This window comes from Mizuhopecten yessoensis, unplaced genomic scaffold (assembly GCF_002113885.1).
Source record: "Mizuhopecten yessoensis strain PY_sf001 unplaced genomic scaffold, ASM211388v2 scaffold4701, whole genome shotgun sequence".
In the NCBI taxonomy this organism is placed as follows: Eukaryota; Metazoa; Mollusca; class Bivalvia; order Pectinida; family Pectinidae; genus Mizuhopecten; species Mizuhopecten yessoensis.
The window spans coordinates 440729-464043 of NW_018405678.1; the positions used below are offsets into that span (position 1 = coordinate 440729).

Genomic DNA, 23315 nt, shown 5'->3' on the forward strand with positions numbered 1-23315 from the left:
TTGGATCCTGGTATCCTGATAACATGCCCCACATAACGAACAATGTACGTCTTCATTATGTACACAAGTAAATCTACATATTGAACTAAAGTGCAAAATTGCAAAATAGCTTCTTTGATTTGGTCTGAACTATACTCATTGGGTCAAGTCAACCGTTGTATCTGGGGGGAAAACGGCTTTTGTTACATTCACATAGTAGCATACCGAACGTCAAAGAGGTGGTTGCAAAGCTTTACCATTTGGTGATTGGCTACGATCAATCTGGATAAACAGAAATAAATAAGACTTACTTGAAAGTTTCTTTTTCTAATAACGTACAAAAAGTCCTATAAATCTGGCATGCTTTTCTTAATTGAGCAATACTATGAGTTTGTCAAATAAATTAAAAGGGTTTCTTTCACGTTGATTTCGAAATTTCTCTTTGTTTGTTTTCCAATTGTTCGACGTTCAAAAATATGTTCTAAAATTAATATTCCAGAGCACACGATACCGTCGTGCTGCACTTGAATCAATTGTGTTTGTTCCGTACCGTAATAATGATTAACCGACATGAATGACAAGTATCAAACCTTAGATATTTTGATTAACAAAAACAGAATAGAACGTTTCAGATGTAGCTGTCTGCAAACAGATGTGGGGGGAAAATAAGCTAGAGGAAAGTATCGTGCAAATTTGTGCGTGGAAATCACGTAATTTTTTAAAATATATGAGTCAGTGTAAATAGACTGTGTTTGGTAAATATATTTAGACACTTGTGTGCGTAATTGTTTTGGATTAGAAATACCGGCTTTTGTTACCAAATCAAGCTTTCTATATCTTAATAGTATCTACAACTCCTCTGGTATTCCAAATCGCAGTAGCGTATATTGGGTCTCATGGCATAGTTGGTAGTGTTCAGCACAGAGACCTGAGAATTTGTTACAGTTATACTTGGACCCACACTGAGGTGTTCAGTGTAATTTTGCATGTTTTAGGAGTTCAGATCGACTTTCGGTAAATATGCCATCCCCAATGCTTATACTGTATATGCAAGAAGGGAGGAAAGCTCTCGATGTCAAAAAATCGACCCCACCTAACTTTCTTGCATCAAAAAACACATTTCTAGTTGATGTACAAAACAATNCCGTTGGAAAGATGGATAATTTTTCTCTTAAAATCCTTCTATATGCTCGTTAAATGTATTTCCTTCTGTGGACATGATCTCCGTGTCCTCCAAAAACACACGCCACTTCCGAGTTTCAAAGTTTTTCGCAGTCATAGAGCCACTTTTGTGTATTTTTGATGTTGACGTTAGCAACGTGACGTTGAAAATAAATAACCATGACAACCAGAACACGTATACAACCTCAAACACACACACACACTCACACATAAGGAAGTTCTAAAGGGGCTGCTTTCCTTATCTACAACGCGTGTAGAATAACATTACTTTGCTATTTTAATAAGTTAAGATCTGGCTATTATTGCGTTTAATAATACATAGCATTGTCAGTAACGTGCTACAGTTAATTAAGTCTTATGTGGAAGTTTTTTTGGCATTGATAAAAAGAACCAAGATAGACTTTACATTATAATTGTTCAAGTTGAAAAACAAAGAAGTAATTCACGACAAAAAGCCGAAAAAGTCAAAACTGAAAGTAACGGATTGAGAGGACATCAAACATGAGGGGGAGACTAAAAAATAGAGTTAAATTAAATCTCATTGTGCTTGTAACTTCGTTTATACATTAGAGGTTAATAAGAGAGAGAGAGCTTGATATGCTTCCTCATCTACATGTTTACTGTAAAATCATAAATTTTCGTGGGACATTAAAGTTTGTTTATTTACAGACATCCACGAAATTAACTCCCCACGAAAACATACATTTGGTATGATATAGATAGGGGAAAATCAGATATCAGCGAAATATAATGTCCTTGAAACAGGCTAGCATATGAATACCACGAAATTTTAAATCCACGAAAATCAATGATTCTACTGTACATCAGTGGATCCTTTCCTCTTTTCAACCGGGTAAATAGTACCTGAACGTTGGAGGATGTATTAAAAGAATTCACATGTATACCACAACATTGTATACACTGTTAATAAAACATTGATGCATTCAAAATTGAAAGAAGAGAGGTAAATTGATTAATTACATGCCTGTGGATATGTGTAGTGACGCCAGGGAACACAGACTATAATGTAGAATGATTGATTTTGGTATAAAGACCCTAAGATATAACTCGTCCTTTTTGAACGGAGTATTCGTGTTGGAATAATGTTATCCTGCACAATATATGAATTCACATTTAGATATGCAGATGATGTGATGTTATGTACTTCATGAGTGTGACAGAACATCGATGACTTTTTAGAACGCGCATTGCTTAGGTTAAATGTTGTGAATTATGCTTATCACACGAGTGTAACTAAGTTAATGAGATTTCTGAGACGAAATGAATAAGAGTTTTTTGCTGAGACGAATGAATGGGCGATTTTTGAAACGATAGTTTCATTATGGTGACACATTCAACATTTTACAAACATATATTTTTTGTAGATGAATGTAAAACATGTTTAATTATTGTTTTCAGGACAGGTGGGAAATGTTATAACAAACCGAAATGCCAGTAGACAGGAATTTGAGAGACTGCTGGTAAGTTGGAATACGAAATGTTCATATCATAAATGAAAGTCAAACATATGGAATTTCATAATCATTGGTACATGTATGAGGACTAAATGTTTTATGAAAATAACATAATTCGTAGTCAGTATACTCTGTAGACTTATAAGATATTATGGTTACCGATTTAAGATGTTTAAAGTTTTACTTCTGATGTAGGATGGGGCTAAGCTATACATGAGGATGCACAACGTTCCACCACAGCTTCAGAAACGGGTACAAAGATGGTACGATTACGTCTGGAAACGGTAAGTCTCCCACAGCTTCAGAAACGGGTACAAAGATGGTACGATTACGTGTGGAAACGATAAGTGTCCCAAAACTTCAAACATGTTTACAAAGATGATGCAATTACGTTCGGAAACATTAAGTCTCCACACAAAAGAAATGTGGTCAAAACATTACATCTGAAAACGATCTCCCTAAGCTCAGACATGTGTACAAAGACAGTGCGATTGCATCTGGAAATGGTCTGTTTACTACAGCTCAGAAATGTGTACAAAGTCGGTAAAGATATGTGTGGAAACGGTTATACTACCTCAGCTTCTGAAACGTGAACAAAGTTGTACACTTTCGTGTGAAAACGGTACAAAGGTGATACGAAAAGAACAGAAAAGAAAAAAAAGTAAGTGAAGGAATATGACCTGAAACATGTTATCAAAAAGGAAAATAAGCAATATGAAACATGTATAAGGAAATGAAACTTGTTGAGGGGTTTATATTTAATCATTGTGGTATTTATTTCTTTGTAAATTTCAACATTTTTATTATTGTTTTATTGTATGATTGCTAATTATGCAATGCGCAGAGGTTACGTGTAACGATGGAAGGGTAAAGGAACTATCATTTCAGGATGCTATTATAATGTTTGAGCTTATGAATCCACAACTTTTAAATCTTTACTTGCTTTTGTTATTACTCTTTAGTCGTCATTATTGTATATGTAATAAATGTGAAAAAATCTACATAACGGAATCTACATAATTTCGGTCACGCTATACCTATTTTATAAAATGTAATAACAGCGTTGCAGTAATATTTATCACGGTTATGATAACGTTGAAATGAAATAGTTTTTCCCTTTTATGGTAGTCATTTGATATAATTTTATTTAGCAGAAACAACGATACTCGATATTTTATTCTTTCTGATAAAATACTGCAGAAAATCACCTGTCACCAACAACTTTTGTTTTACATCTAATTGTTTTCTGTTACATTATGATGACTTAGACAATTAAAGTGCATCTTTTCAATATCAATGGACTCATCTCACAGGAATAATAATGAAAGACATATCAGCGCGCCATATGACGTCATTCAGAGTAATATGATATACAAAAAACATCTGAAATGAACTTTTTCAATTGTTATAACTGAAATGAGTCAAGAGGTTTTCTGTATTTTATGTGAGGCCTTTCTTAGATAATGGAAAAGTTTGATAAGAGCTCATAACTCTTATATGAAATGAAACGAATAAGAGCTCTTTAGATAACATTACCTTGCATGAAATTAGAAAAGCATTTCTTTTTTACCCCCTGCAAGACCTCAAATACGCCATGTATACCTAATATCTATCGTCTGCAATGCACTCTCACAGAGTTGTGACGTCTTGTTTTGTATCTTAACTTTGACGTCACAAGGCGTGATATTACACGTTGGAATACACAACAATGTGTCATTGGTTTGTATGTACTAAAAGCGTTATGCTTCAGGAACCACATCCTCAAATAACAGGATTATATTATAAATAATAAAAAATATTATGTAAATATAACCGCCAATTGTTGTCTACGTCTGGTTTTATGACATTTATATTATAACATTTAACGTAATCCATTATTACTACAGTGACAGGATGAAGGGATCTGACATCAATTCTCTTGGTATGCTACCTGATAAGGTTAAAACTGAGCTTGCCATTCATGCGAACCTCGAGACACTGAAAAAGGTAGTGCCCATTTATTGACGTTTCTATCAATATTTTTAAAAAAATACAGTTTTCTGAAATAGGCTGCCTTGGATTATTTCTTTATACATAGAGAGTCAGACGATTTTGTTTACAAAAAAAGGCTTTTCATGAATGAGAAAAACGATAGATATATTATGAAATTGTTTCCTCCTTTGATATGCCATTCAGTCAATCAATTCATTATTTCAAGTTGTATCGAAACATTTCTTGTACATTTTCTTTCATTTAATATTTTCTTTTAGTATTCGTTCTCATGAAATGGTAACTAAAAAGAAAACTATTTTAGATTAAACAATTCACTGTATCTTTATAAGTCATAACAAAGTTATAAGTTGGTACAGTATTATTTTTTATAAAAATATTATAGAAATCTTTCGAGCCTTTTCTATTTTTCAGGAATATTTCAATGTTCATTGGTAAAAGAGGGTATGGAAGTTTTTAGTTTAGGGATTTCTTTTGACGATATAAACTTTCTCACTACTGACAAAATGCTATAATACTGGAGGAAATTTGTTTATTACCCTACATGCATGAATAATTTCTTGAAAACTGAATGCTTCCAGTATTCTGATCTGTTATCAAGTCATTTAAAGTAATAATATTTTTGTCATAAAAATTCTTAAAAAATACTGATTTCTGACCAACAGCTATATTTCTGTTAAACCATAATGGTGTTTTTAATATAGAATCCTTCATAAGACTATATTTTTCAATTAATAAATTCAAGCGGTAACAAGCTTTGAAATCATCGACCCAGAAAGTATGTCTTCACTCTTTTAGACATTTTTGCACATAATCATTGCCACAGTTGGCTAGTAGATCTATGTTAACGTATTTTTTTAAAATTACGTTAACATGAGGTCTGAAAAAGCCTTGTGATCCAAGATGATTTTAATAAATCTATAAATGCTTTTAAATTAATCATTTTTAAACCAACCTTAAGGTAAACTTGGATATTAACTTATCTTTTGACTTTGTCTGTTTTGCTGTACCACAAAACTTCAAAAAAACAGAATTAAGTTTTTGAAAGAAAACATTCATCGAGATTTGGCAGTGCTATAATTAGATGGTTGAATTGTGAAATGAGAAGTTATTTGATAATATGGATTCTACCAATTGGAGTTAAATTTCTTCTTGTCCAGGTTTTTATCAACGACTTCAATTTTATCAATTTTTGGTCAAAATTCATTTTTGGTATCTCGTGCAAGTTAACATGAAACTCAATCCCTAAAAGTGTGAATTTGTGTCTGCCCCATTGCAAGTTATTTTCTGGGAGGAAGGTGTCTTCACTAAAAAATCTACTACCAGTTCAGACTACCTGTGTTTTGGATACATTAATGTTTAGACAAGATATTTTAGCATATTTTTTCAATGAAACCCCACGAAACCGAGTTAAAAGCCTTTCCAAATCTATCATCAATAGCATACCAGGGATATTATTTTCTTCACTAAATTGCAGTAAGTCATAAACTAATCGTGTGTTTTCCCCAATGTAACGCCCCGCGAGAAATCTGATCCTTATCTATCAGGTTGTTTAAGACTGTTTTCATTTTACGTGTAATTGTTCCAGAAGCTATTTTATATATAACAGTGAGTAGTGTAATTGGCCTCCAGTTTTTAATGAAGTGCCTAGGTTTATCTCCCTTTGGTATGCAAGTTACAATTCCGCGTTGTTGAGAAATAGACAGTTTACCCTTTTCATAGCCTGAATTAATAAATCTTAATACAAAATTGCCCAAATATTTCCAAAAACATTTTTAAAAAACTCAGCTGTAAAACCATCTATGCCAGGACTTTTGTTATTTCTAATGTTTTTTTTTTAAGTTTTACCTGCTTCTTCCAGTGTTATAGGACCCTCTAATTTTTCTGCATCTTGCCTCCTTAGTTTACAAACATTACAGTCTTTAAGTTATTCATTCAAATGTACATCTTCTATTTCACTGTCATAACTACAGATTTTTTCATCAAAATTGCGAACTTCATTTAAGATTTCTTAAATTTCTATGTTCGAAGTTGAAAAAATAGTTTGTTGTCTTCTCAACTTCTTCAACCCATTTAGCTTTTGATCTTATTATGCTACCTTTGATTTTATATTCTCTGATTTTTTCTAATTCTTTCTTTTTAGAGTCTAATTGGACTAAATTAATATCATCCTGTTCCTCAAGTTTTTGAATCGCTATTCTTAGATTATTTTCATTCAAGTTTTGCTGTTTCTTGGCGTGGGCTGAGTAAGAAATTGCTTTACCTCTAATGTGTGTAAGTAAGGTCTCTAGGAAAGGTGAATCATCAATAGTAAACTGAAGGTCTGCATCTGGTATGTTTATAAGTTTTAAACAGGGGTTTATAAACAGGGTGAAAAATATTCTTTTAAAATCCAAAATACATTCCTTCACTAGATTAATATACTTTAGATAATATAATAGGCTATTGTTGAATTTCCAATTACCTTTCCCTGTTTTAAATTCAGTGAGTTTTAGAGAAATCGAAGGAAAAGAGTGGTCTGATCTGTATCCAGCTTCTATATTTGATTGTATAGTACTTGCAAGTAAGTTTTCAGTCACAAGAAAAAAACTAAGCCAGTCTGTTTTTTTGGATTACTTTTCCTCCAGGTGTTTCTTTTTTAAGTTCTCGTGATGTTCCCTAAACATATCAATCAAAGAGAAATTGTCAATGATGAACTTTATCCCTGGCATTAGGGTTGTTAATATGTTTGTAACTATTATCGTTATCTATAATGGGGTCTAGAACTAAGTTAAAATCGCAACAGATGATAACATATTCATTATTGAAGTCTTTAATGGTTTCAGATACAAGATAAAAAAAAATACAGGATTATTCTCATTTGGACCATATAAGTTAATTAGTGTCATTTTTAAATTTTTGATTCTAATTTCAACAGTTAAAAAAATACCACTAGATCCTTTTCTCACTTTAAGTATTTTAATAATTTTTTTTTAAATAAGATGGCAACAGTTCTCGAGTTAGAGTTATAGGAATTGAAAAAACACTGAAGCCCCCACTCATTTCTAATTATATCCTCTTTTTCATCAGTAAACTGTGTGTCTTGTAAACATATGATTTTACATTTCATTGCTCTAACGTATGAAAAAAATTCAGTACGCTTTGCTTTTTCTCCAATGCCGCGACAGTTTGCTGTTATGATCAAGAGAGAGAGAGAGAGAGAGAGAGAGAGAGAGAGAGAGAGAGAGAGAGAGAGAGAGAGAGAGAGAGAGAGAGAGACGAAAAGACTTTACATAGAAAGATTTCTTTCGTTGTTTATCTTTGTTTATTATATTTTTACACACTTTCCTTTCAATCCAGGTAACCATATTTCAAGAGTGCCAGCCGGAGTTTCTTCATGACCTGGTGCTGAAGATGAGGGCGTACATTTTTACCCCAGGAGATTTGGTCTGTCGACGCGGAGAAGTAGCACGGGAGATGTTTATTATAGCTGATGGTCTCGTTGAGATAATTGGGTGATGATAATTACCAAAACAACAATTTCCTCTAAAAATATAAAGTATTAGGCTTGGAAGATGTTTTTATTATGGAATAATAGGTTTTGTAACAAATTGGTATATAGAGAAACATTGACTCTGCTCAACGAATTCTCCAGTTATGTTATACAAAGATAGGTAACTCTGGATGAGAAATTGGAATTAGCAGGCCTAAAAAGGTAGCGAAGGGAAAAAAAGATAATTTTGAACACAATAAAAATTTCCACATATTTAACTGCATTGGTTTCAATGTAAAAATATAGTATTTTTAAAAAGGTTATCAACAGTACAGTTATCACACAAGCAATCATACGCAAAATATGTTTGATATAGTATTATAGGAAGATAATGAACTAAACGAACTTTATGCACGAAATGGTGATAAATGGAACATGATACAGTTTTATATTTTTTATCATATCTTATTTCTTTGCAGCGAAACAGGAGCAATACTGACTCAAATGGGAACTGGAAACTTTTTCGGAGAGATTGGTATTCTTAATCTTGATGCCGGTATCAACAGGTAACCCATACCATGTTTCCATATAACGGGATATATGCTTTATGGCCTGTATCACTGACATTCTGTTTCTCTTTCAAACGCTATATCAAAGCGGGTTCTATCTAAAGGTAATCTTACTCTCAAAAGCACCAAAGACGATAGTTTGATAGGTAAACTCCGAAGATCTTTTGACGTTAAAGCATTGTGCATTTCCTAATGTAGTTAGTGCATTGATCAATTTATCAGTGGGTCATGGCCATACCATGACACCGTCTGGACATGTCCTTCTTCTAAGTAATAAACAGTTCTAAATAAGATAAATTGGTTATAAAAAAATAGCCTGGCATATTCTAAAGATTTCTTTTTTCTCGTTGACTTATTTTTCCTTCAGCACATTTTATCTCTAAGTAAGTAAGGGTTTAACGAATTAATAAAATGGTAATAATTATATATGGTGTTTTAAGTGGTGCTCTTACCTCCAGAATTGAAATAGCAGATGTCATGGTGCAGAAAACGCTTGTTCTTCCTGTAGAACCCGGATTACTTTGTCGCTCCTCCGTTGCTTTTTGTAGTTGTTCCTGATCTCTTTCCCTTCGTTTTAACAGATGTCGATAACTAATTGTTATTAAAGTTATTCAATATACACATTGTTTTTCTAACATCATGACAAAATATTTTTTGCTGAGTCTTTATTAAATCTTTCTGCGAACTTTCAGGCGAACGGCCGACGTAAAATCAGTTGGCTATTCGGAACTATTCGGGTTGTCTCGGGAGGATGTGTTAGAGGCCCTCAAGGATCACCCTGATGCGGAGGTATGTACAATTTACTGCCGCACTCCAGAAAAGTATACCTGATCTAGAGAAAAAAACCAAGTAAAACTGAATATGCATCTTATCACGTCGGTGATATCTTGAAATGGTTGTTTTACATATTTTATTTTGTGAATTTATTATACTTAAAGAAAAAAGCTTGAGTTGGCATGCATTTGAAAACTTTATCTCGCAGGTTTATGGTGTTTGATTTGTACCATTTCATCGTTGTGCAAGGCGAAGGGACCAAACATTTATAATTTGCGTTACTTCATTCTCTCCCTTTTAAACCGAGAAGACGAAGGAAAGAAAACACAAAGAACGTGGAGATTAGGAAAGAATATAAGCACTTTGCTATCTTTGTCTTATCGTTCATTCGTCTTCATGTCTGGAGAGACGACGGAATGAATTACCGATACTTGCCTTTCATTCGTTCCCTACCTACTGTAATACAGAATAAAGAAAAGAGAAAATGGCACAAATAACCAACCATTAAAGGAAACATACAGTTTATAGTTTAAAGTACCGTTGACTTTATAATTTTAATAGATTTATAGCATTAATAAAAAAAATATTGTCTAAGATCCTTTAATATTCTTTTTTATTTTTGAAATGTTTAATCAAACAAAAGATAATATTCTATATTCAAGACACACATAAAGTTGATTCGTGGGTAATAAGAGTAAAAACGACATTCGCGTCGATTCGTAAATTTTAATTGCAGGAATGTGAAGTAAATTTAAAAGATGTACATAAAAAAACATATCAATCTGTAGACTATTTTAGTGGAATATGGAAGAAAAAGATTGAAATTTTCTGCCAAAGACAATCCGTGCAATGGAAATGTTGTTAAGAACATTGATGATAAGAAACCCAAGAACAGTATCAGGTATCACACGTAGGTCACGTGGTTTAGGTTTAGTGGTATTTGTAGTATGTCATGTCGTGCAAATAGATACACCCGCCACACAGACGCCATAGCAGATTTTAATTGATAAAGGTCTGAACTTTAGACTTGTCATTAATGAATGAAAATTTAAAAAATCGTCTCAGTTGAATGACATATTTTACAAAATTGATTAGGATATCGTTTGTTGTCATTCTGTTATGAATGGCACAGACGTCGATATTGTCCAACACTTTTATTCGAAAAGTTCTACATGTATTCCTATTGGAAGTATCAACCTCTCTAGTGACTGAAGACAATGGTCTGCTATGGCGACTGATCCCATTTGATGCAAAACGTAGAAGCTTCCGTATAGTCATCCTACTAATAAATAATCCACGTTTGTTTCAGTTAATGTTGGTTCTGCTTTCACTTAGCGATTTACTGAATACTAATTAAATATAGTGAAGGGTCCATTCCACAGTCGTTTACTGTCATATAATTTTTCTCACAGCGGTTTGCTTCTAAGGGTCAAGATAGGATGTAAAAAATGACCAAGAGAGCTACAAAATGTCAGAATTTAAATGTCAACAGTTGAAAGACCCTTACAAAATTTCTCCTATTACTTATTGATATAAAACTTAATAGCATCGAAATGATTTTTGGCCATTACAAAGCATATATATAACATAGTAATGCACTATTTATATTAATGACAAATTGTGAATGTGGGGACTCAGTTTCTACGTTATTCTCTAAATTAACATTGACTAATATTTATGTAATATAGTTTTAACATAGAAATTTGTTATTGCTTTACAGCAAATTATCCGATGCTATGGACAAAGTCGGTTAAAGGAAACTGAACAGCATCGCAAACAGACAAAACAATCATTTAACGCAAATCTATCACCGGGACATCTATGGTCGCCAAATTCCCCGTGCAAAGGACTTTGTGCGATTATAACCCCCTCTCAACAAGTGTCGCCCAATAAGCAAGGAGGATTGCCTGGAATTCGAATTTCAAATTTTGATGACGAAAACGAAAATCGGTTGAATGGAAAATCTAAAATTGTTAATAGTGTCAAAAGATTAGTAGGTAAACGGAGTCGAAGAAAGAGCTATAAAAGTCAACATAAAATTCACCAGACAAGTTTGGTCCATCCAGTGGAAAATTCCCATTCCAGTCCTATGTATCCAGGTTATGACACAGAGACAAATCTATCGGCAAACGTCAGAGGCAATCCGAATGGAACTTTAGTTTGTGAAGCTATAGAGAACGATAGTAGTAACGAATCGCTTGGTGTTGATTCGGCTGAACTACTTACACAATCACTAAGCGTAAATCCGAACGACTCGTGCCAGAGGCAGAGTTCAAGTGAACATAACACAAATGTTGCAACGATGGGAATTGTAGAAGAATGTGGGATGTGCTCAAGAACGAATTCCCAGAAAATACAGACAGGAGTCAGTATATCTTCGACGGATGTGATTAGTGCTGATTTGTTATCACCTGTCTCAAATACTAATACTCAAAACCTACTTATGCAAGGAAACCCTACAACACAGCAACCCGTTACCATGTCAACTAATAGTCACGAAAATTGTGCAGACACAGTTACTAGCCCTAACAGTGGAAACTCTTCCAGGTATAGTGAGAGACACGCTACTGTAGTGATGCTTTCATATATGCAGTGTTTTAGTTGAAATATCATGGACCAAATAATTGCAAAAAATCAAACATTTGCACCAATTTTAAAAGGGATGCTGAGTTGATAAAAGTTAAAATGTCTAATTTTTCTAAAATTCATTTTATGTTTTAATATGTCTAAGAAACATTGCCGTGTCTCTGACTACCGATAGAAATACACATATAGGTTATGCAATCATATCATGATACTTCTTTATCTATTTTGATAATTGATTCCTATGACGCATTACATATGGTCCATTCTTTTGTAAATTGTAAGAAATGTGTTCGAGTTTACTCTCTGAAAAACATCAAATGTGGATTAGATTAATATGAAGGCATGGGTTCTTATCTCCCGTTTGAATGTGTCAGTAATCCATTAACTGATTCTAAAATTACATTCATAAATGCGTTTCTTATTGTTGAATTGATTGAAGCGAACATCATGGTGGCCTTTATTCTTTGTGTAGAAAAGGTATAAGAAATGTATACATCAGATGTGCCAGTATTCCACTCTATTATTTTTTATTACACACTTACTATATACACATTTTTAGACGTGCTAGATAGTATACTTACCGTCAAACATTCTGCAAATATTCGTGATAACTTTGTTTGTACAAATATAGAGACATGACCCTCGCATTGATAAAACCGTTTCCGTGATCAAAATCAAGTTACGTGCTCAAATCGGCGTTCTTACAACTTACTGAGATTGATACAGTCAATACTCACCATGGGAAAAGTTCTAAGCCACATCCTTCGATTAAGTACTGACAACAATTAATATTAATCTAGTTAGGGTGCGTAATCTGAGTTTGATGACGGTCTTGCGAATACGGGGCTTGGTTTCTTGCAGAAAAATGTAGGTCAATTTTAACGTTTCATCGTATTTAATTATCAGCCTCAAAGAGAAAAGTATGCGTACACTATTTGTAAATGAACAATGCTGTTTTTGTTTTTAAAATATATCTATTGCTGAAACAATATATTCTAATTTGAAACAGTTTGCTGTCATATGGTGCAATATTTACCATTTCAATAATTTTGTCTATTCCATGGCCTTAGTGGATTGTACCAACCGTCATATCGAAATTACATCCGGGTTCTCCAAGGTACGTCAAAATGGCCAGAATCCTTCACATTACCGGATAAAATCACAGAGTAAGTATGACAGCATTAATTAAATGTTTTCGAGCATAACTAATAGATTTACAGAGTTAGATATACTAAATTATTGCTAACACATGCAAACATGATGAAGTTTAATGACACTGTAATGCGTAAACATTTCGAGTGAATATCTTAATGTCACTTTGTGAATATCATAATATTGTGGGATGATTAAGATAAAAAAAAATGACTGATTATTTTAGAATAACTGACTCGTGACTTTGTTCCAGTATCGAAGAAGAACATTCACCATGTGGCTCGCCCCGGATATGTAGTCGCCGTACGTCCGTTGGATCTGCAACCCACGATAGCCGTGCCACGTGCTGTTGTTACAAATTAAGACATCACTTTAATGACATGGAACACAAACTGGTGGGTTGGTGATTGTATAAAATGTTTTTGTTAACACTTTCCTGCTTCCAAACGTCGTTCCATCATCTTTTACTTAATACTTTTGTTCCCAGAACTCAACGTCTGTAGAAAGTCACGTAACAGTATACAAATAAATTTAAAGACAATTTTAAAAGACCATGCTAAATATTATTTGAGTCTTTTTCAAGGGAGACAACCTTTTCGTAGTATAGCATGATATTTGAAATAATGCACCTTCAAAATGTCGGTAAAACCGAACTATTTATTTACTGTTTTACATGCAACTCTATAAAGATATCCAATAGAGTTATCCACAAAGCCTTCGAAACTCGTATTTCAAAGAAACACCTCTTAGGATGGTTAAATGTCGCGCTGGTTTCAAATATGTATATGATATAAAAAAAAATATGTCCGTCTCTTAAAGACTATGTACAATCAAAGTCCCTTTTTTCAGGATGAATGCTATGTAATGTTTTCTCTTCTTCTTCCTCTCCTTTTCACCCAGAGAAAATTTAAATTTTCGGCAATTTTGATAATGATATAATGATGATATGATTGCAATCAGTCATATCTTGACAAATGACCAGTCGGTCTTGAAACGTTGCGACACGTTTAATACGTACATTGTTTGTGTGAAAAACCAACCTAAACTTTGATATCACATATTTCCAAACTGATGAATCTAATTGAAGATTTCAGCAATTTTGGTAATGACATGAAATACCATTCAATAACTGTATTTGATACTTTATAGATATTTTTCCAAACGAAATCTAACATACATACAATTACCTTGAGAAGGAGAGAGGATGAGAAAAGAATCCAAGGGAAGGGGATTCAGGGTGATACACTAGTCAAAACAGTCAACAGTGTGCATGTACTGTATACATGTATGTAGTACGCATATGTGCACACACGCACACATGTAATTCTGTCAGGTATAAATCGTTTACCATTCTGGAGAATTAGTTTTCTCTTTAAACGTAGTAGGTGTAACTCCCTATTGGTGTCGTTTTTTGTTGAATTTCAATTCAATATTTATATTATACATACAATTTATGTTTATCTTGTAGGGGAACATGGAAGAGGTTTATACAAATACCTTAAAAATGCTAAGTGCAATTTCCGAACAACAAATTTTAATGATGAAAGAAATGAGTAAACCCAAGACCGTGTTAATGGAGGTAAGCACCCTTTATTCAAAGCTTAATGTTATACTTATTTTTAATATATACAAGGCGGTATCATAATGAACATCATCCATTTAAATGAAACTTATTTGCAATAAAAAAAATGTTCATAATTGATTTTATGTTAACCACTGCAATTAATGAGTGTGTTTTTGTTGGAATATCACTAGAAAGTTTTTCAAGTCCACTCATAACACCATACGATCACATTTCCCTGCTAGTAACTTATATTTATTTGATGAGTACTGGTGTATTCCAAAATTGCATTTTAACTGTAGTATATTGTTCTTTAATAAACTGATGGTGCGTGTGTTAAAATAACTCCTCCATGTTAGTAAAAAGTATATTGTTTCAGATGTTAAAAACGATCCCCTATTTTTTCGTTATTTTCGAGCTTTTCTGTCATTCTTTTCGTGTTGTTATGAATTAGAAAATGGTTGAATAACAAGTAACTGTCGGATATATATACAATATACAGTCCGTATAGCAAGTTCCAGCTTCTAGGTTGGGTCAAGTTGAATTGTACTAGACTAATTGTGGCCAAACAATTTATTTGTGTGTATATTTATATAGGACAGATGTTTTCTCAAAACAAGATATTTCACGATAAGCGTTGATAAACTTTACTGACCTTAATTAAACCGCTTTAATAACATTACAGGTGAACGTTGTTCCACAGCTTTTTATCACGGGCCCTGGCAAAGAACAAAACGTTTATTTTTTATTTTTTTCTCACTTTGCATTTGTTTTGCTTGTGTCATTTACATAATATTTAGAACATCGTTATTTTTCATCAGTGGATAATGAACTACAAAACAAAGATACCTTTCAATACTACGCAATACCATCAGAAATCTTATTTTAATAACTGTGTAATTCTAACTGACAGCTTTATATTGTTGATAGCGCCTTCTTTTTTTCCAGGACTCCAAAGATCCAAATGACCCTGACATGGAGATTACACGATTATAGAAATCTCTCACATCGTCCATCGGTAATACAGTATAATGTATTGTAAATGAAAAAAAAAATATACAAAGATATCGTTATGTACGATTTATGATATAAATAAGCGGGTTGCAAAATTGATACAAAGTATATTTTCATAAAGCATTTGGATTGTTTATACTTTGTACTAACTTGTCGTAACAGACATCATGATCTGGTTCGAACAATTTTCAGATGGGTCTTCAGAATGTTTATGTTTTTTTTCTCATTTTTAACCAAAACTTATGCAAATGAGTTTGTTTAGTATCAGAAGTCCAGAAATATCGCCAATGGTACAATGCGCGGTAGATTTATGTGCTGACAGACACGAATCAGTAAATCTGAATCTTGTAATGGAAGTATTAGAATTTCCTTTCATTCATTGCACCATGTGAGATGAGATATTGAATCCTCTCTTGAGGAGAAGTAAAGGTATTTCGCTCAAATTCATATTAACTAATATTTGTTTTTTGTTACTTTAATAAACTTTCATGACATTATAATTACAAAGGTTTTTTTCATTATTTAATTCTTCAATAGTGCTTAGATAATAAAATCAAAATGTGATACATGTCAACTATTTGCATACATGTAAAATGATTCCATATTATTTCAACAAATTTGAAACGAAGATAAAAAAGACCAATTAAGATTTGTTAAGAATTAGCTTATAGCTGTGCTGTAGGACGAAGATACTCTACACCAAACCAGTCAGTGTTGTTACTAAAGAATGGAAATATATCCAACAGCATGTTATTTACTAGCCGTGAACAAAGTGAATATCACATAAACGCAGATGAAGTATATCACTAAACATCGTTTTTATCGTAAATAGCACATTTCAGCGAACACCCCTAATTGGTAAACATAACATAGCAATTAGCATCTTATTCCAGTTCAGGAACGGTCGGACTCGAGATTTAGATAGTAGGACTCAAGAACACTCGGTACTTATACACATGTATTACAACTAATATCACATGGCATAATTGAAAAATACAAATCAGTTATGAATCAGAAAAAGAAAAAGAAATGTTTACATATTATATATTCTTATAACAAACACAAAACATTAAGCACGCAATAGAACATGTCTGTCTATCATTACACAAGAAAGAGTCTTTAATTTTTCTCTGTCAAGTTGGCATTCATATTGCCTTTAATTGACAATTGAAACAGTTAAATGCATAAATGAAATAAGAACATTTTGACACTTTGGTACACATAACATGTTACATCAATATAATAACATAGTTATAAAAACACGATCGTTGCACAAGTAAATATTCAAGTACAACTTCTCAAAACCGGTTTTTGAAAGATTCAACAGGAATTGAGAAGACATTTAATCGAAAGGAATTCCCTCAATCAGGTATTCAATAAAGGGAATTTTCCTAAAAGACAGGTGACTACTGTCACGATGGATCCCGTCCTATCTAGAAAAAAGTATGTCGGCCACTAACGGTGATAAAGATAATAAGTTTGTGATCGTGGTTGACACTGAACCTATGCCTTGATACCGACTGTGAAATTTCGAAAAACGGAGATTAAAAATATAATATGGACACATCTGACTAAACAAATTACTGAACTGAACAACAACAATAATATATGCAAAACATCCAAAACATGTAGAGTAGAAACTCTGAAACATCGAATCAACCGTGACATATTAACTCTTCCACTAGGGGAGGCTAAGATATAAATTATGCATGAATGGGAGTAAACTAGCCACTTGTTGAATTGAAATCAACAAATGTGTGATAGATTACGATGACCAGAATTGTCATAAACGTAAAGATGTGAAGCTGAATCAGAAGAGTCTGAAATATCTTCATATCGCACTCTGGGTATTGATAAGTGGTCAATATCTCTCGTAGTTACGAATAGTCAAGGATACACTATTATCAATATATCAGAATGTATCGGTTTAAGTACACTTTCATCTTCGATGTACTTTCGCAATTTTTAGACAAACATGAACAATATACTAGATATTCTACCACGTCTTCGATGTAACGACACTTTTCATTGGTTAATATCACGTATTATTTGACGATTGGCCATGTACGTGCATGTAATGTATTACTTAACAACAGATCAACGCTCTTTTAAAAATCTCCCCTGCAAATGTAAACAAGCTAGCCACTGGGCGGGTTTCCTTTATCGAATGAGGGTGTACGCATTTCATTTTGTATGTATTTGAAGAAAAGGTTTCTGTTTAACCACCAAAGGATCTACTTTAAACATGTCGAGCTGTCCGAGAATGTTCCGACGATAAATAGATCGATAAAAAGTATTCCATTCCTGTATTTACATCAACCACGTTTGTTATCGTACACCGTTTATCAATTATGCGCAGATGTGCACAGATATTCGCTTGCTTTAATCGCAAACATTTGTATCGTTCGCACATGATGCGCACATCGTGCGCACATCGTTCACAGACCGTTTGCAGATCGTGCGCACACCTCACAATGCAACGTACCGTTGTGCAATCCCACTACCGTAACAAGACTCGATACTCCAAGGGTTTCGCTCACTTTCGCTCTCTGCACCTCTGGGATATATCATAGCAAAATCGAAGGCAAAGTGTAAATCACCGTGAAGGTGAGACGGAAAGACTAGTTTGAGCCTTTGATGTACATCAAAAGAATCTGTCGGTCGCGTAACGGTACAACTGACTGGTTTTGAAATCGGGTGTCGCTCCTCTGTGATATTAATAATAATAATAATGATAATAATTATTCGAGGTTCTTATCTACCGCTTCATCACAATCTATGTCGTAGGTCGTCTCAAAGCTGTTAACAAATTAGTATTCGTGGTCATAGGGCCTTTGCAACTAGTCAATATCTTTCTCAACTTCCTGGGGGAGCGTACAGTCGGTTCTGCCATTCCGGCGCTCACAGATAGCATTCATTAGTTCTAGCATTGCCCAACCACGTACTCATTTACAGCTGAGTCAACTGGAACAAGCGGAGTAAAGTATCTTTCTCACAGATACAATACAGTGCCGGTCCGTGACTCTAACCCGCAACACTTTGGTCACGAGCCCGGCGTCCTATCACTAGACTACCGTGCCTCCATGTTATTCAAAGGACATGTATCATCCTAGTGATTGGTCAGGTTTTATTGAATATGAGACCAATGAAATAGCTAGCCGAGGGATGCAGAGAGCGAAAGTAGCCCCTGGAGTATCGGGGATGTTCTGTAACGAACACAGACGGAACTTCAACAAACTCGTCTACAGACTGTTAAAGGAGTTCCAGTAGTATAATTCACAGCAGGTGACTGTAGAACTTGAGAACATCACATGCTAAGACAGGACAGAGCAACACATATAATATCTTTCCAGGCACACCCCAAGGCGAAATGTACTTGTTATATTCAAGCTGAATCTACAGCGTAGTTCTGTGGACTTTCATTCATAACACAAGAAAACATATCCTGAATTTGATAATAAACTACAAGTGTAATATCAGATTCTGATTATAAATCTGAAACACAATTTCAAAGAGAAAATTCAAAGAAAAATAAATTCTTGGAAGTAATTAATAGTTGACTTACTCTGTATTTTAGTCCTTTTATAACAGGAGAGAAAAAAAAATGTATAAAACACATATAAGAAACTACATTGATTTTATTCAAATCACACTTTCGAAACAACATAACACATAATAAGAAATAAAGATAGAAATGTTTGTCTTTTGAGTATGTACTTTGTAGTATGAATTTTATGTATCAAATTAATAACAAATTTAAAGGACCTATGTATTTGATTTTTTTTCACATCCAGAATTTTGTTTCTTTCCTGAAGTCTTCTTACATAAGGCTTTCTGCAGAAATATCCATGACCTAGAACATTCAACTGTAAAAAGGAAAAATAAATTTAATGATTTGAAAAAAAAAAGGTATACATAATTTATATTACAATTACATGTATATATAAAAATGTCTAATATAAAACTTTGATTAGAAATCGTGTGACAGGAAAAACATTAAATAATTACAAGAAGACAGATTTTCAAGGCATTTCGCTCCAGGAGAAAGTATGACTACATAAATACATATATAGTGCTTTACAATATTTACAATATCTGATATAAAACTTTGATTGGAAATCGTGTGACAGGAAAAACATTAAATAATTACAAGAAGACAGATTTTCGAGGCATTTCGCTCCAGGAGAAAGTATGACTACATGAATACATATATAGTGCTTTACAATATTTACAATATCTGTTTGATAACCGCAAAAGTCATAATTAAGAAATTGCTGCATCAAATTATGCTTATACTGCATAATTATACCAGGGTTTCAATCATTATTACAGGAATGATAAAAGTATTGATAATATTCATTTGTGGAATACAGTCTTATTAGAATTAGACGAAAGTGACTTTTAAAAACAGCTTATTCCACAATCTATATTGAAAACTATGACATACATGTATATAACATATTTTGCTAAGTCTTTGAGAAAGTAAGTCAGTTCACCAGTATCCCATTTCCAAGTTTTTACACCATTACATTTCTTCAACAATTTAATTAATCTTTTGATTTATATATCACCAGAAATCAATCTTGATGAACGCTTGTTTCAGTACAGAGACTAATAATACTGAAAGAGACATTGCATTCATTATCACATGATAGATTTCAGTATATCAGGTATTGCAACATATAGACTTCATTGTCAGACATGTTTGTCACATTTGGTCTGGCATTTATCAAATTATCTGTTGTTACTTTGTTATAAACTGGTTATGTACGAAACTGTTATAATGTTGTTTCTATTCATTTTCCACCCTTGTTGTAATGATGTTCTATGTCCTTATCAACAAAGTTCTTGTAGCTGGTATGGACAGGTTTAACATTTGCATGGTCACCAGATACAGTTTTATAGTATTTTCTATGATTTGATATATCCAGGTTTGGCCCATTGCATATATATAAATTTAATTTAATCTCATTTGATACACTGTACACAATACAATACAAATACAATATGACACAAAGAGATTTGTTTACTTATTTTGAAATAATTCAATGAAATTGGATCCTTTGATGTTTTGAGTTGAAATGCAACCTGATAAGATACAATATTCTTAACAAAATTGCACTCCCTAAAACAGAGATTACATGTAAAGAGGAAAAGAGTCATATAATACACTTAAAGCTAAATTAACCTACAACACATGAAAAATATGTTTATATACATGTTTCCTATAAGGAGCAGGCCTTTTGAAATATTTGGAAAAAAATAATGAATGAAGGAAAATTACCTGTAATGTATTAATGTATTTTTTTCCTAAATCTAGAAAGTTGGTCTTGGCTCTTGTTAGTACCTGATCAGAGCATTGGTATATTGGGTTGGTAGCATATCACAACTCGTTCTTGTTTTCAGTTTCAGACATCTCATAACAAAGCTCTCCCCCCCCCCCCCCCCCCCCCCCCCCCCCCCCCCCCNAGACGCACTGATGTCCTATGTGAAAAAATATGTTTAGTCAGTGGTTTGCTGAGAGTATAATAAGAAACTAAACAATCTGAAAATGACAATGACTATGACACTATATATTTACTTCATTGTAGGAACTCGTTTGCTCGTGTCTGAATGCTTCGGTTCTTTATGGGTCCTTGGGGACATTGACGATGACTCGAGACATTTATTTTCAGTTGCAGATTTCAGACGCTCTTTCGTATCACTTGAAGCTGTTTACACTGCCATTTATTACTGTCAACAGTCAAGACGGAAAAGCTGTAGAACTTGAGAACTTGATGATATCACATGCTAAGACAGGACAGATAAATGTTGCATAAATAGTGCAAACATAAAAACATTTATTTTCATTTCATCTGGTTCCTACATAGAATTTGCTAAGTTCGAACTTATAATTTTCATCTTAACTAATTTTTTTAACGCCGAAATGTCATACAAACGTTAAAGCCTGAAAACCAAATTCGCTAATGATAATCAAGCAGACATAAAATAGAGTCCAAAGTTCCAAAGTTACGATTTTAATACTATGGCATAAACAAAACCAACAGAGCACTCTTATGAGCATCATCAAATACATCGTAAACATATAACATACGTGTATATGCAAAATAATAGGGAAAATAGACGGCATAGAAACAAGTCATGTAATTTCGCCGTTCAACGACGTCATTATAAAGGAAGTCATTGCAAACTGATTTTCCAGAAAGAGCTAAATACTTAATTTAATTAATTAACGATGTAACGTACTTTGCTTTTTAATTTTGTGTCAATTTGCGTATGCAGCAAAAATCATCTTAGGGGCTCATAAAGTGGTAACTAGATGCTTATTACAAAATGGGCTGTACATAAGGTGATTAATCATAAAAATGGAACCATTTAATAACATGAAAAATAGTGGGTATGAACAGGAAGCAGCACCTTGGTCAAAAGAATATCTGAGGTACAATATTACGATTTGGGTAACACCGTGCATTGATTGACGTGGGACTGTGGAAGTGTAGACAGTGCTTTCGGGTCATCGATCTAGAGGCGACCAGGTCATGGAAAACATCGTGATAGGAACGATAGTGTAAACTCCGCAAAACAGACAGGAGTAACTGCCATTACTTTATGGTACATTTAGTAATGTTGTTTCGGAAGGAGAAAGTAAGCTTAGGAGTTAAATTTGAAATCAAATTGCTGCACGTGCCTTATCACTTATGTACAATAGACCCGGGTACAGCACTAGGTGTGTTTTAGAACTGTATGTTTGTTGTTTTAACTCTGTATAATCTGTGCGCATGTAGAGCCCCTGTCGTGTTCAAGAACTATGGACATTAGCCTAAATATAAGAGAGATCTTGGGGAGAGAGCCTCGGGTATGTCCCTTGATTGTCGAGGCCACAATGTGTAGTAGTAATAAAAAGTGTACAGTTGTAATTTAATGTTCATAATGCTTTATCCTTTAAAATTTCTTAAAATAACAAATAGTGATAATAATGCGTGGACCACTACAAAATATTAATACTATTTACCTTGATTGGCATTTGAGAGTTGTTGTTCTAAGGTAGAGATTTTTTCCATTCTGCGTCTGAAGTATAACATTCTGTGTATGCACCGTTGCTTGTAGAGTCTGCCTTTAGGTGGGTCATCTGTTCGTGGTTGTAATTCGGGTCACTCAGGAGAATTCTCTTGTTGGGGTCTTCAGCACAACTTACATAATACAATAAAACATACGAGATGATAACCATCAAACGGACTAAAACATTGACGGTCACCATTTTACGTCACCGCGACAAGTAGGTCAACTATAGAGTTTTAAATGATTTTTAAGGGTTCGTATTCATGTTAAATAGATTGGTGTACGGTGAGAAAGGGTTTAATATAGCAAGTATATAACGGAACTTATCTATTCAGCTATTTCAATATCTAGACATGTTTAATTAAAATGTCCATTAAAGTTTATTCTATTGAACTATTCCTTTACATCAAAAAAGGAGATATCATTACAAAACATTTTTATTACATTATGTTGTTACCTTTTTAATTTTGTACTACAGTTGTTTGTAAACAAATCATAAAGTA

The 23315-nt window shown here is 33.4% G+C and overlaps 1 protein-coding gene across 3 annotated transcripts in view; it reads left to right on the forward strand.

Annotated features, from left to right (window-relative positions):
* LOC110449612 (cyclic nucleotide-gated olfactory channel-like) overlaps positions 1-16207 on the forward strand; it is a 35328-nt gene extending 19121 nt beyond the window's left edge. For all 3 annotated transcript variants that reach the window (XM_021496579.1, XM_021496578.1, XM_021496577.1), the window contains exons 4-14: positions 2581-2642; positions 2832-2920; positions 4523-4622; positions 7965-8119; positions 8577-8663; positions 9359-9455; positions 11161-11987; positions 13097-13192; positions 13432-13573; positions 14647-14757; positions 15688-16207. In XM_021496579.1, coding sequence (XP_021352254.1) covers positions 2581-2642; positions 2832-2920; positions 4523-4622; positions 7965-8119; positions 8577-8663; positions 9359-9455; positions 11161-11987; positions 13097-13192; positions 13432-13573; positions 14647-14757; positions 15688-15735 — 1814 coding nt within the window. In that variant the 3' untranslated portion in view covers positions 15736-16207. The remainder of the gene's footprint in view (positions 1-2580; positions 2643-2831; positions 2921-4522; positions 4623-7964; positions 8120-8576; positions 8664-9358; positions 9456-11160; positions 11988-13096; positions 13193-13431; positions 13574-14646; positions 14758-15687) is intronic.
* The last annotated feature ends 7108 nt before the right edge of the window (positions 16208-23315 follow it).